At 44.4% G+C, this 14,442-nt stretch overlaps 1 protein-coding gene across 2 annotated transcripts; it reads right to left on the bottom strand.

Annotated features, from left to right (window-relative positions):
* Positions 1-2,250: 2,250 nt before the first annotated feature.
* On the bottom strand, positions 2,251-14,205 carry LOC308655297 (oviduct-specific glycoprotein-like). 2 transcript variants are annotated; one of them, XM_081305282.1, is made up of 10 exons: positions 12,287-14,205; positions 11,716-11,920; positions 10,727-10,783; positions 9,301-9,466; positions 8,729-8,853; positions 6,850-6,958; positions 6,566-6,751; positions 5,324-5,440; positions 3,867-4,002; positions 2,251-2,952 (listed from the first exon to the last, which is right to left on the bottom strand). In XM_081305282.1, exons 1-10 carry the CDS (start codon positions 12,459-12,461, stop codon positions 2,573-2,575), a joined length of 1,656 nt encoding a protein of 551 aa, XP_081161408.1. In that variant the 5' UTR covers positions 12,462-14,205; the 3' UTR covers positions 2,251-2,572. The 2 variants fall into 2 exon arrangements, with proteins under 2 accessions (XP_081161408.1, XP_081161409.1); XM_081305283.1 differs by lacking the exon at positions 6,566-6,751.
* Positions 14,206-14,442: the final 237 nt, after the last annotated feature.

Below are 14,442 nucleotides of genomic sequence, written 5' to 3'. Positions count from 1 at the left end.
TCCAGTCACCTATAGTCTGTTCCCACTGGATACTTCTTCTCTTAATTCTTAACAATATTCTCTTGCCTCTTTGCATGTCTTGTCATTTTTAAGTGTATATAAGTGAATATTTGACCTTTAACTAGAAACCTGTTATACAAATAGGACAATGGCCAGATAATCCCAACCTATTTATTTATTTTTAAATTTATTTATTTATTTTAATTAGGTCTATATGACAGCAGAATGCATTTTGATTCATAGTACACAATTACAGCACAACTTTTTATTTTTCTGGTTGTACACAATGTAGCATCACACCATATGTGCAGTCATACATGTACCTAGGGTTATGATGTCCATCTCATTCCACCATCTTTCCTGCCCCCATGCCCCCTTCCCAATCTATTTAGGGATTGACTTGGGTCGAGGTTAAGTTCATCTATTTCTAATTTGCCCCTGTAATTTTGATGTGACTCCCTCAGGATTTTGTTTGAGAACTGGTAATATCAATCTTGTAAGTCTTAAAAGATGGAAGGGAATTCAACTTTCCCCATGAGAAGTTCCCAGACCCACTCTCCGTCTTCCTGACCCATGCAACTTCAGATCCTGAAGGAAGCACTTATTTCGAGTAGATCCCTTCCCATGACATGTCTTTTGTTCCCTTAACATCAGGAGACTATTGAAAGAATTCACTCTGCCTTTCAAAAACTTTTGGTGAGGTTTGCCAACCTCCTGCACAACTCCTAAGTCTTGCAAATACTTTTGAAAATTGGCCATGTATCTGGGGTCTTTTAAGTTTTCCATGTCATTTTATTTTCATGTGACCTTTAAATATTTTGCTGACCTCTTTCCTTATCTATCATTTTTTCATTAGCTACATCCCAGCCCCTGTGCAGAACTGGCAAATGCTTGCAGAGAATAAAGATGACTGCCCATGTTCATCTTACCTCAGAAAAGTTCTATACTCTCGGGGATTTTATTGGTTTACCTTGTCCTGGTCATTTCCACAGCTCTCAGATACATTTAACATACGGTTGTTGTAATTTAGCTGACTTTTGCTAGTTGTAGCAAGAACAATCATTCCTTATATGTGCTCAGAAGGGAAATTCTCATCTCTAGTAGGGTTTTTTGCCTTAAAATTTATTTTAATCATATCATGTAGTTCAAATATTTTATTTTTGTTAATACTGTAATAGTATATTTTACCAGTCATTTTACTTTCAACTTTTCTGTATCTTTACATTTGAGGCCCTTGTAAATAATAAAATGGACATGAGTTACTAGAGACCAGGGGGTGGAGCACTATGATTTGAATATAGTTCATCTTCTCTAACACTAGTGTTGGAATTTAATTCCCCATTATGAGGTTTTAAGAGGGTGTAAACTAAATCTGACCACAGTGTTTAGAAGTGGGTCCTTTAGGAGGGATTAGGATCTGATAAGGTACAAGCCCCATGGTTGAATACTGGGTAGCTTATAAGAGAGAGAATTCAAAAGATACATACACATACATATACACACACACATCTTGTCTCTCACCATGTGATACCCTGTGCTACCTTGGGACTGCAAGCAAGGAGGCCATCATCAAATGTGGCCTTTTGAACTTGGACCAGAACTATGATGCAAAATAAACCTCTTTTTTTGATACCTCATTCAGTTTGTGGCATTGTTATCAGGAACAGAAAATGAACTAATATGTAACATCAGTAAGAGAAATTACACCCTCTGTGAGGCACTGGCTCCTAAAAGTGAAGAGCTAGAACACAGTCCATTTCTATAGTAATTTTGAAGAGTTGGTCACACCCAGGAGAATGCTCCCAGGCAAACTGCACTGCTTAAAGTGTGGGAATCGGTGTCTCTGGAGGAGACCTGGGAGCAATGTACTAGTCACACTATAAAACAGATTAAAAGTTTTGGTTTTGCCTTCTCAATCACTTCTCAATGAGAGATTAGATGAGGGTGTTTTCCCATAGACAACTGAGATTTGACCAAGCAGAGAAGATAATTGAAAGCCTCCATTTCCTCCTCTTGAGGATTGTGGGAAACCCACAATCTCCTAAAGAACTTCTGTCTCTGACCAACAGTGAAGTGAGCAGTTGCTAATGGAAGAAGTAAGTCCAAAATCAACACTGGAAAGTACCATTATAGACTAGACACAACCCCCTTCCAAAAATAATACTAGGGGAAACGACCCTGAGAGGAGCAAGCTGCACCGATCATTTTAAGGCACGAGTCTCAGAGACCTCAGTTGGATTCTTGTGTTTCTAGTTTATTCAACAGAAAAAAATATTGACCCACTGTGGCTTTGGTGCCTACTTCACCCCATGAGCAACCAGGATCAAGCAGCTTCTATCATATCACACAGAGAAGAAGAAAAGACAAGGGCTTGCTCCAGTTTGCCATCCACAGAGCTTAGGCTCCTTGATCCACAGTAGTGTTTTCTTCTTTCAGAGAGAGAGCACTTGTTGGAAGAGTTGTTAGTTGACATAGGAATGGTTCCCTTCAGTGGGCATAAAGGGGTTGTCAGAAGTAAAAGGAGTGTGTGTGTTGGGAGGCATCTTATTTAACTTCCCTCTTCAGACCAATTTCACCCACCCTGGGGCAGTTCCCATACAGAACTCAAATTCACTCCTTGTTGAGTCACAGTTTGCCCATTATAGGTGACTGACATCTTTCTGGTGGGGACAGTAACTTTCTCAGGGAACACAGACTTCTTATTAGGGGCCATTGTCTTACTGAGGGTCTCTGTCTGAAAATGCTCAAGGGCTTCCGTTGTCCCTGCAGTGGTCACTGACTGATGGTCCACTGAAGTCATAGTCCTTGGCCCAGGGACCTCAGTGCCCCGTAGAGCTACAGTGTGATTTCCAAGGGATCCTGTTTCCCTTCCAAGGGTCATGACTCCACCTCCAGGAACTGAAGTTGTATTTTTATGCTTTCCACGGACTTCAGGAGCCTCAGCTTTTCTTCCTGGGGGAAAAAAAATGTTAATAATATCAGTGCTCAATGCCTTTGTCACAGCCAGCCTTTCAGAATCAGATACTGAAGAATTCGTAGCAGATGAGAACCCAAACTGTGGTAAAGGAGTTGAGCTGACCTCTAGAGAAAATCATCACAAAGCACGAGATCCCTACCTCTCCCTTCCTTTCCTGCTAATTACGGGAAGGACTAGAACCCCTCCAATGCAGAAGGAACTTGCTCCAAAAATCCAGAATTGGACTTCTGACTGCACCCCCAGCAAGTCCTGTCCCTCAAGGCCTTATTCCTTACTAGTTAAATCCTTAAGCAGAAACCTCCTGCATCTGTACAGGCACCAGGAACAACTCTGAGGACAAGGAGCTCTAGACGGCATGTTGTAAACAATGAGGTTGGAGCCCACCTAAAGACCTGACCTGCCTGAGCTCCAATCTTGTCCTTAAAAGGAGGATTGTAAACCATCTCTAAGGATTTTCAGCTCTTGCATGCTGGGTTCCATTTCCTAACCGCCATGGAAACCTCTACTATTAAAAAAGAGAGATCAAAAGAAACCAAATTCCCTTTTCTAGCTCTTGCCCATGAAAGCAGAAGGAAACAGAAAAATAAACTAACATATATTGAGTGTTAACAATGAGCTAGTGCAGTTTTGATTCCATATCTTATTTAGTTCTCATAAGGATGAGTGTAAGAGTTATTTCCATTTTACAGATAGGGCAAAGGAAGCTCAAGAAACTCAAATAAGGTTCAAGTGTCCCGACCAAGATTACAGAATACACTGGCTGACATCAAAGTTTGTCTCTCTTCAGTTTCATGTCACCTCATCAAAGAATTTAGACCTAGCAGAATGGACCCTCCCAGTGCCTGGTTATACAAATTCCAAGCACAGTTCCTGGGTCCTTACTACTTACCGTCTTGCAGCAGGAGGTAATTCAATGTGTATAAAAGGGGAAAAGGGCCATTGCCACAGAAAGCTCCCTTGACGTCATCCAAGTCCAATGTCCACACCATGGCCCCCCCAAAATGCTCTGCCTTCACAAACTTTGCCTGTAAAAGTAATGGTCAGTCAACATGCTGTACTGCCCATCCTCCACACTGGGTACAACAGCAAAACTAGAAGATGAACTGTCAAGAGGCAACACAGCAGGTGGTTTAGGGTGTAACCTGCATTTAACTCTAGCCTCTATCACTTGTTGGCTATGGGATGTCGGATAAGTTACTAAATTCCTACATGTCCCATTTTCCTCATTTGTAAAAAACTAAAAATGAACAATAACAATTTTAGGATAAAAAGAATTTCTACATGGACTGGGATTGTGGCTCAGCGGTAGAGCGCTCGCCTAGCACAGACGGGACCTGGGTTCGATTTTCAGCACCACATAAAAATAAAGGCATTGTGTTGTGTCCATCTACACCTAAAAATTAAATACTTTATTTTAAAAAAGAATTCCTGCATGCACATACAACATGGATAAAACATGCAGCCGGGCACCGTGGCGCAAGCCTGTAATCCCAACAACTCAGGAGGCTGAGGCAGGAGGATCGCGTGTTCAAAGCCAGCCTCAGCAAAAGCAAGGCATTAAGCAACTCAGTGAGACCCTGTCTCTAAATAAGATATAAAATAGGGCTGGGGGCGTGGTTCAGTGGGCAAGTGCCCCTGAGTTCAATTCCCAGTACTGAAAAAAAAAGGAAGGATGAAAACTTGAAGACATTATGCTAATGAAATAAGCCAGACCAAAAAAAATAATAATAATAATAATAACAAATACTGTATGGTTCTACTTATATGAGGACTTACTTAGAGGAGTCAAATTCAAAGAAACTTACAAATCATAGATCTGCTCAGAAACTTCCCCTTAAAATGCCCACAGATTAAAGACTAAACTCCCTCACCCGCACTTACATCCTTCATTTAAAAAAAAAAAAAACTCTGTTTTGCCTACATTCTTTTAACCTGTGACAAACTTTCTACCCCAACAAGTCTTGCCCCCATGAAATCTCCTCCTCCTCCAGCTCACCTCCCTCAGGAAGCCCTCCCTGACTTCCCCATCCCTGCCACGTGTCAGTATATTTCAGTGGAGCGCTTGGGGTGATCTACGCTGTATTGGTATTTATCTGTTGTACAATCACCTGGTCCAAACTGAAAAGAGAAGATTGTCACTAAAAAGCTGTGTGACTGAGAAATATGTACTCCCTCAGAACTGAAATTGCTTATTTTCAAAATTAGAGAATTGGACTAGATGGGATTATGAGAGCTGCACACATACTTCTCATTCATATTCTATCTATCTATCTATCTATCTAAATGAGTGTCCGTAGAAGCCAATGAGAATCTATATGCTGGAGCAAGAAAGACGTCAGGTCTCACCTTCTCCTGGAAGCTCCTGATGTCGTCATAGCCAACCCACTCCTTCCCTTTGTAGGCATACGGGACATGCTGATAGCCAATCCAGTCCTTTCTTGCTTTCTCAAGAAAGGAGCAAATCTGCCAAGAGGACCACAGGTGAGGTCCATGAAGTGCCATGGAGAGAAGCACCATGCCCTGGGGCAGGGAATGCCAGAGACCTCCTCAGGGAATGAGGATGTAGGCTTTCCCACCGCTTACAAAGGACCTCTTCCCCCCCCCCCAAGTAAGTTTCTCCCTTTACCTGTTTCTTCCTTGGTATTCATGATGGAAAAAGAGAGAGAATAAGGACTGCATGAGCTGCCTAAGAGGCCAAGCCAGGGTCTGGTAAATAATACCAGCATCAAAGTTCTAAGAGGGTCATACCTAATCCTTGACCAGACTGTATCTTTTTCAGAGTGTTTTCATAAACAAGTCTCTCCTCAGTTAATTTGCTCCCAATACAAACTTGCCTACATAAGCAGTTATTAAACTAGCACTTGGTCCTCTAGATATTTAAAGGTCTTGAAGGCAGGGACAACCAGGCTGCTACAATCCATCAAGTATGGTGCCCACTGGATGCTCGGCATTGTGCTGGAAACATACTGCAAGGAAGTAAAGGGGTTCAAGTTGTGCTACAGAGTTAATGTCTAAGCCATTCTTTTTTCTTCAGAGCTTTAAATATTCTATTAAAGTCTCTTTGACACATGATCTCCTTCCAAAACATTATTTCAGCTATGCCACCATTCATAACCATGCTTCACTGAATTAACAGGAAAATACCTCCAGCCGTCCAGCATAGAGCAGGGTTTGGAGGGACACTCAGCACTTCCACTACTCTCTGTGGGAAGGTTCTGGTTCTGCATCTGGTGCCCTCCACATCTGTGTCTTTGCACACCAGTCCTATACCTGTGCATCAGGATTCTCCTGTGCTTTGAATCTGCTCAGAGTTCACCTGGTTCCATAAGACTTTTCCAGATCTCTATTGCCACACACTCAATTGCCTCTTATCATCTCCTCTCATGTCTTACATTCCCTTGGGTACATGTCTATTAAGGAGGGCATTGGAGTAGAGGAAAAAGAACCAGTAATAAAAGATATATTGGAATTGCCTCAAAATAACCTTGTTAGTGGGGAAGCAGGAGGCAGAGAACAGAGAAGAAATAGGATTGGCCATGGATTAATAACTGAGGTTGGGAGCTACACAGAGGTCCCTAACCCCATCACCTCATAATAAGCCAAGATGCCAGCTTGCTTGGTGTACTTCCCTGGAGACGCTGGTCCTGTTGCTACAGCCTGCAACCCATTATCAGAGGGTTCGAGGAGGCGAAAGGTACGCCCATAGGTGGGGAACCCCATCATGAGCTTCTCCGAAGGTGCCCCAAGGTTCCGCCAGTAATTCATAGCATATGCCTAAAGGTAGAAGAACATAACCCTCCCTGTTACTAAGTGCCAATGTCCTGGGCTCAGTGAAAGATGTCTGGGCCACTTGAGATCTTCCTTTCTCTTACCGAAGATTTCGGGTCCTCAGGAAAAGAGTACAGGGGGCTATTGTGTCCTGTGAACTTTTCCCAGCTTCCATGAAAGTCATAAGACAAGACATTGATAAAATCCAGGAGTCTGAAAGACAAGGCACAGAAAAGGAGATGCAAAGGTTGGGCTGGGCAGAGTTTCAATTCAGATCATCATAGTGCTAACTAGCTACAGAGGTGCACGTTGGTCACCTGGGTGTCCCTGCTCTTCCTGCCTTCGGGGCCTGTCCAGGCTGTGCCAGCCACTGAGAGATGGAAAAAACTGCTGGTTAGGGACAGCTGTGCGTCAGGGTCTATGAATCCTGAGAGTATCTGAGGAGGTAGCCAGGAATCAGACAAGAAAGCAAATACATACAGACCTCACTTGTGCTATCAGAGGACTGCAGAAATCACCACAAGTAAGAGCAGCACTGTCCTATAGCAGTAGAAACACTTTTGTCCTTCTACCCCTCAAGGAGCCACTGGAACCTACCCCTCCAGAAGACTTTCATAATGATCAGGTGGACATGAGCATGTGCCAGGTCAGAGGTGTAAGGATTTACACTGATCACCTAATTTAATTTTATCTGGCCAATTCCCTAAGTACCATGCCTTTTTCCATTTTCAAGCGGAAGAATTTGAAACTCAGATGGCGTAACTAATTTGCCTAATGTCACCCAGTTGTGTGAAGGCAGGACTCTCAATCCTGCCTAGCTACAAGATTCACACTAACCTAGAATGAATGAATGAATAAAAGATTCCCACAAACCAACTCCGTTCTCACTGGGTCCCTTGCCTTTCCTCCCACACTGAAACAGCTCTCTCTAGTGCAATCGCAATCAGAAACACCACATCCTCTCTTTTTCTGAATCTGTTTCCTCATTTGTAAATACATTATTGTTGAGATTCAAGAAAATTTGTGCACAGCCAGCTGGTTCAGAAAGATTTATGTGCTATTCATGTTTACCTTTTTAACTTTTGCCATGGAGATCTGATCTGAAAACTCTGTGTGACTAGGAATTCCTGTTTGGGGCTTTGTGGCTCACGGCTGTCAGCTCTTCTTCCCTCTGCTGCCAGCATTTGCTGCATTGTGTTTTTTTTATACCTCTGCTCTGGGGAAGATGGGGTGGGGCCCATGGCATTCTCTCCCAGATCCAGCAATGGGCCATGCAGAAGATTCTACCGATGATAATGTTGTCGTGGGCCAGTACTACAGCATCTCCCCGTGATCTTCTAAAGAAAGCCCAAGGTATGTGTAATGGAGCTGACTCTTGTCCTCACCTATGCTCCTCAGCCCACCCCAAACCTCACAGACACCAGGGCAGGTACATGGCAAGCTCAGGGACAGTGCTTGTTATGATTTAGATATTAGGTGTCCCTCTAAAGATCTTGTGTGAGACCATGCAAGAAAGTACAGAGATACAATGATTGGGTTATAAAAGGTTTAACCAAATCAGTGCATTAATCCCCAGATAAGGATTAACTTGGTGGTAACAGGGTATGGCTGCAGGAAGTGGGTCCCAGGGGTATGTCTTTGGGGTTTATATTTTGTCCTGGTGAGGAGCATGCTCTATCTCTCTGCTCCCTGGTGTGATGTCTTACGCTGCTTTCCTCCACCACACCTTTCCACCATGATATTCTGCCTCACTTTGAGCCCCCCAAAAATGGAGCCAGCTGTCTATAAATTAAGACCTCTGAAACCGTGAGCCCCGAAATAAACGTTTCCTCCTCTACATTGTTCTTGTCAAGTCTTTTTGGTCACAGCAGCAAAAAAAAAAAAAAAAAAAAAGTGCTGACTGAAACAGTGCTTGAGCAGCTCTGGGTTCTGGGCTCAAGATGCCCCCTTCCCTCTACTGTCTTTCCCACGACACCCACTCACCTCCCTAGAAGGTTTACATCATAAGATGTTTGGATGATGTGTGGGGCACCAGACACTGCAGCAGAGAGCAGCAGCCTCGGACGATGGGTGAGCAGGGCCTCCTTCTGGAAGGCACTGAGGAGCTCCTGGGAAGAAAGAACCATACAGAACAGTCCTATAAAGAAAGCATCATCCAGGAAACTTTGACTGAGCTCCTTGAGCACCATCAGGGGACACCATGGTGAGGCAGAAACAGGCCCTGCCCACAGCGTGTGAGGAAGAAAGATGAGCCAGCAAGTAGGGATTTGCCAGAGGGAGGCAAATAAACTGCCTGAGGGAGACCAGGAGACTGCACCCAGAAGGCATAACCTAGCCTAGAGGACTGGAGCAAGAACCCCACACAGACAGAGAAAAGAGCAACCACAGGACCCCTGCTCAGCAGCAAGTTGGCCCAGTAGCTCCAGTGTGATGGCAATAGAAGAATATTCTGGTTCTTCTCTCCTGCCCCTGGCCCGGCCTTGTGCTCCCACGAGCCCAAATATGATCAAAAGTAGAACCGTTTCTGGATTCTGGAGCTTCCAAACTAGACTTACTTCAATTAAGATAAGAAACTTCCATCGGTCATGCGTGGGGCTGTTCCTCAGTCCAGGGTATAAGAAGAAAAGGTCGAGACCATCAAAGTTGTGTGTCCTCAGGAGGGATATAGCTGAATTAATAAACTTTTCACGGTTGCCGAATGTGTGCAGCATAGAGGTGAACCTGCAGGGAGAGCAGGGCTGAGGCAACACAGCCACCTTCAGGGCCCCTTGCAAGTTTGCCTGCTGCGAAGGCGCTTGGCCTCTCCCTCCTGTCTCCCCAGTAACTACTCCATTCCCTGTGCTGGACCTAGCATTGACATTCTTTCTTGGACTGGACTGGAGAGGAAACATAAGCCAATGGCCCGCACTTCCAGAAGGATCAGTGAGCTCATTTGGGCCTGGGCTGCATAAATTGGCACAAGAGGTCAGGGATCTGATAAGGGGTTTCTGGTCCTTGGCTCTTTTCTTCATTTACTTAATTGATTTTTTTTTCTATTTTAGTTTGTTTTCTCTTCCAAAGTGAAGATACTTTGGGGAAAAATTAGAACTACTTAAGCTGAATTTCAAGCAATTCTAGGAGTGCTCTGTGGATAATGATTAGAAAATAACCAGACTCAGAGATAGATGGGCCTGGATTCCATTGTCTGCTTGCCACCTCTCAGCTGGGTGCTCTCTGACAGACACTTGGGAGAAATCTGGCAAGTTCCTTAATACCTGGGCCTCTTCTTTTTCTGCTGTCTTGGAATACCAACAACCATTTCATAAGTTTCTCCCTGGTGGCCACGAGGTAATGTGTACAGTTCTCAGCCCAGCATCTGGCATATGGCACGTGTTCGAGTAGGAAAGGAGAAGCCTGGTTTCAGGCTGAACCAGTTGTTAGCTCACACCTGAAATCCTTTCTCCTTCATATCTGAATATTCCTAGCAAGGGGCAACCTCACACATTCCAGGCCACCAGCTCTGTCTCTAAAAGTCCTGCCCCCAGGCCTCAGCCATCTCCACATTGCCTCATGGAGGGTGCAGGGTCGACCAGAGCTCTAAGACGGGTGCTTTATTTTTTCTCAAACACTGCCCTTTGTGGTGGATACCACTGGCTCCATTTATAAAGTGAGGAACCCCAGGCCCTGGGAGGGTTGGGTTTATACTTCTTGTCCTGAATAAAACTCCTCTCCTCAGAAACAAGCAAGACCCCTGCTTCTTTTGGAGGCTGAGGGTTCTTTGTGAGTACACTTTTTTGTCTCTCATTTCCTTTCACTCCCTTTCTCACCAACTGCTGGAACTTCCAGCAATTGGCCCTCCATGGGCCCTTGAATCCAGGGTCAGATCAGGACTTGGGGAGGTGTCTGCACTAGCTTTCTGGTCCTCACATTCAAGCTGGCTCCCGCGCACGTCTAGCCCCCTGGCTCCACCTTCCAGAGAAGATGATGACAGCAGGGTCTCACCTCAATGTGCCAAAGTTCCACCCTCCGATGGACAGCAGTGTTTTCAGCTCCCTGTTCCTAGGATGTGAAAGAGAGGGTTACTATGCTTGGTCCTCACACCAGCAGGAAGCTACAGTTGTATTGGTTTTTCTTCACTCAATGGAATAACAACAGGAAATGAGGAATGGGAGACAGGGAAGGAGAAAGAAGAGCATAGGATCAGGGAGGAAAGGAAAAGAGGAATTTGCAATTAACCCAAGGGTCATCACAGCCTCACAACTTCAAGGCCACACAAAGTTCACCAAAATCCCTATGTCCCATAATGTTTCCAGAACAAAAAGAAAGAGTAGTCTGAAATGTTTCTCTTCACTTCTTTTCTTACCTGACAAATATTTATTGAGCAATGACTTTGTGCCACTGACTGAAAGCTCCTTACTTTCAGGAAGCTTGCAACCCTGCCCATCTATGGCCATCAATGCAGTAACAAACCCTCCCTTGGGCAGGGAAAGAACCCAGAAGTTCTGGGAGGGGAGTACTTAAGCAAGCACTTACTGAGCACCAACTCAGTGCAGGTACTGACCTGACTGACTGACTGGGAGACCTAGAGATAAAGGAGGCACTGCCCCTACCCTTGAAGAACTTGCAGCTTGGGGTTTACAGGTGACAAATGGTAATAAAGACACTAAACATTTGTTGAGCATTTGCAATGTCCATGCCCGCTTTGAATCACTTTAATATCTGAAATCCTCACAACTGGACTCAAAGGGTGAGTGGGGGTTTGCTAGGCAGAGAGGAGAGACATCATGTTCCAGGGGGAGACAACAGCAACTAGCAAGGCAAGGAGGCTAGAAGGAGCTCAAGGTCTTCCGGTAACAGGGAATTCTTACATTGGGAATGCTTGAGGATAGGGCTGGAACAACCAGAAGAAAGAGAGCAACTGGAAGAATGGGCTTAATTCCCTTACATCTATAAAGTCTGAAAATACAACCCCACCTCCAATATGAACATACCTCTCCTTGAGTTTGTTGAACTGTGGGTAGAGAATTTTTTCATCTTGGAGAGTCTCGGGAACAATCTGATTGTTTCTCATTGAGGCAAAGGCAAATATCAGGTGGGTGCAGAGAAAGGGGTCCAGGTCACGGGGGAAGGTGGAGGCAGATTCAGGGCGTCCAGGTGCCCAGTTGGTGAAATAACATACCAGCTTGTAGGCAGCACCTGATCAGGGACAGCATGCATTAGTTGGCAGAGATCAAGGGAGGGGGCAGGGCCAAGAGGCCACTCTCCCCATCCACATGCCCCAAAGCTTTTTGAGGTCCCGTCCCTTCCCCACTACTCAAGTTCTGGGAGTGGGGAGATGAGTTGTGAAGTCCTGTTCTGAATGGACCCTCAGGTCTGGATGCTGACACAACAGTGAGCAACATAAACTGCAGGTGATCAAACTTCCTCTGCAGAGCTGCATGGAATCAGTAATCCCCCATCTAGGTATCTGGGCAGGATGGGGCTGCAAGGGACACTCAGGGCAGATGACTTAACAGCCAGAGAATCTCCTTGGCTCTGGAGGGGAGAACACGATTTTCTTACCTTTCTGGTGTTTCATTACAAGAAACAGAGCTGCAGGAAAGAAAGAAAGAGTCACACACAGATTTGTGTACACATCCAGAGTGGGATGCCCTACATACCATCCAGTCAGCAAGTGCCCCCACCAACAGGGCACCATGTCCAGATGCAGATGCACACATGGGGACACACACACCATTCACACATTTCCTCTCCTCTGAGGTTGAGCCAGTGGAGCTAGATCTACATTCCTCTTCTCTCTAATAAAAAGTACTGTACACACACACTTTGCACAGAGACAAGGAGTTAGACGTCCCAGTGAAAGCTCTAAGCCAGTGGATGGAAAGTAGAAGGTACTGGTATCCTGGCTCTTCCCTCAGAGATTCTGATTTAATTGAGCCAAAGTGGAACTCAGGTTTAAAAACGCCAAATATACAACCAGGTTGGAGAACCACTACTTCCATCCTCCCCCCTCCCGGTTATCTCTGACCCTTCACTATATTCCAACCCATCTCTATCTAATCCAGGCCCCCAGAGTCCCAGGCTGGCTGCTCTACTGAGCACTGAAGAGACAACAACACATGAAGGCTGGTAACTCCTGGACTGAGTGACATTGCTGGAAACTGTCAATACTCACCAACCCATAGCCACAACTTCCCCATCTCGGTGGTTTAACAGCTGTGAGGCCAAAGTTTGGGCCCATTTATAGGAGCTAGCTGTAGCCCTGAACAGGCCAACTACACACACACACACACACACACACACACACACACACACCAGATCAATGATTTATGAGAGTCACAGTGAGCCCAGAACCTCCTGTCCTCCCTCTCCAGAATAGCTGTGGATCTTGGAGCCAACAAAGTCGCAGCCCTTGGCTGACACAAACTGAATGTCCACCATGGGCAATGGCAAGGGTAGGGCAGCATTCCTGAGCTCTTCCTGGTTCTCAGTCTCACTTCCTGGTATTTGGCCCCAAGTGGACCGAGTATGGTGGAGAAACACTGTATGAAAATAGTTAAGTCTACTGTTACAAGTTTATTGGTTGGGGAAACAGTGTGATATAAACTTTAAAAATTCAGCTTGGACTCAGACTTTTGAATCCAAGACTTGAATCTCACTGTCACTGTTTAGAAGTTTCATAATCATGGACAAGTTACTTAGCCTCTGTGAGATTCAGTTTATAAAATGGAGGTAACAGCTCATACTAATCTTACAGGGTTTATAGAGATTAAAGAAGTAATGCATGAAAATTGTTAGTTCAGTGCTTTGCACTCAAGGGCTCAATAAATGGTTTCTATTATTAGGGATGTCAAAAGGGTTACCCAAAAGAGCTGGATTCTCAAACTCAGATGTTGACACTCACCAGGCAGGTCATGTAAACATGTCAAATGGAGCACTCTTTACATTATTAGAATAGCAGCTGAACCCAGAGACAAACATCTACAGACATGAAGCCTCTTAGGAGACAATGGAGATAAGTATGAATAGGAGCAACTCTGAGCAGCTCGAAATGGTTGTCCTGCAGGGAAATGGGCCCAGGATTGATAGATCCTTTGATTTCTCCACAGAAGACAAAAACCTGCATTTGTAGGAATCAACAGTGTTTGAGCTAGTATATGGGTCAGTAATGAGCATGTATCATGAATCTCAAGAGGATGCTAAATATAAAAAAAAAATCTAGAATTCACAAGGTAAAAAAAGAACATGGTAAATATGATACTGGATAACTGAGAATCAATTTTTAAAAAATATAGCAACAGTATGAAGATAAACAAAACAGGTCTGTCAGTCAGATGCTTTGAGGATTCATCAGTTTTCTTTGTCTGATGCAGAAGTTTTCAACCATGTACCCATCCTCTCAGAGACTTGTGCTGCTAATCCACGTGTACCAACATGAGGTACTAAGTAGATGTCAGTGTAACACACGACAGGGAATAATAATGACAGTGATCAAATCTCCATAATATCTATCTTCACTTCTAGTATGAAGAAACCATGAAAGCTGTTGTTTTAAAATCACTAGCTTGCTTGGATACAATGGAATAAAGATAATCAATGGTACAGAATGTTTGGAGGGGATATTTCACTGAAACTCTGGGAAATCCTGATGGACTGCACCCAACCAAGATGATGTGTCCATTTGTTCACCATCTTTGCCTTCCATTATATACTCAATA

The sequence above is a fragment of the Spermophilus citellus genome, assembly GCF_964194105.1.
Source record: "Spermophilus citellus genome assembly, chromosome: 9".
In the NCBI taxonomy this organism is placed as follows: Eukaryota; Metazoa; Chordata; class Mammalia; order Rodentia; family Sciuridae; genus Spermophilus; species Spermophilus citellus.
The sequence above is the reverse complement of the archived record's forward strand: the minus strand, read 5'-3'. Positions and strand labels throughout refer to the sequence as shown.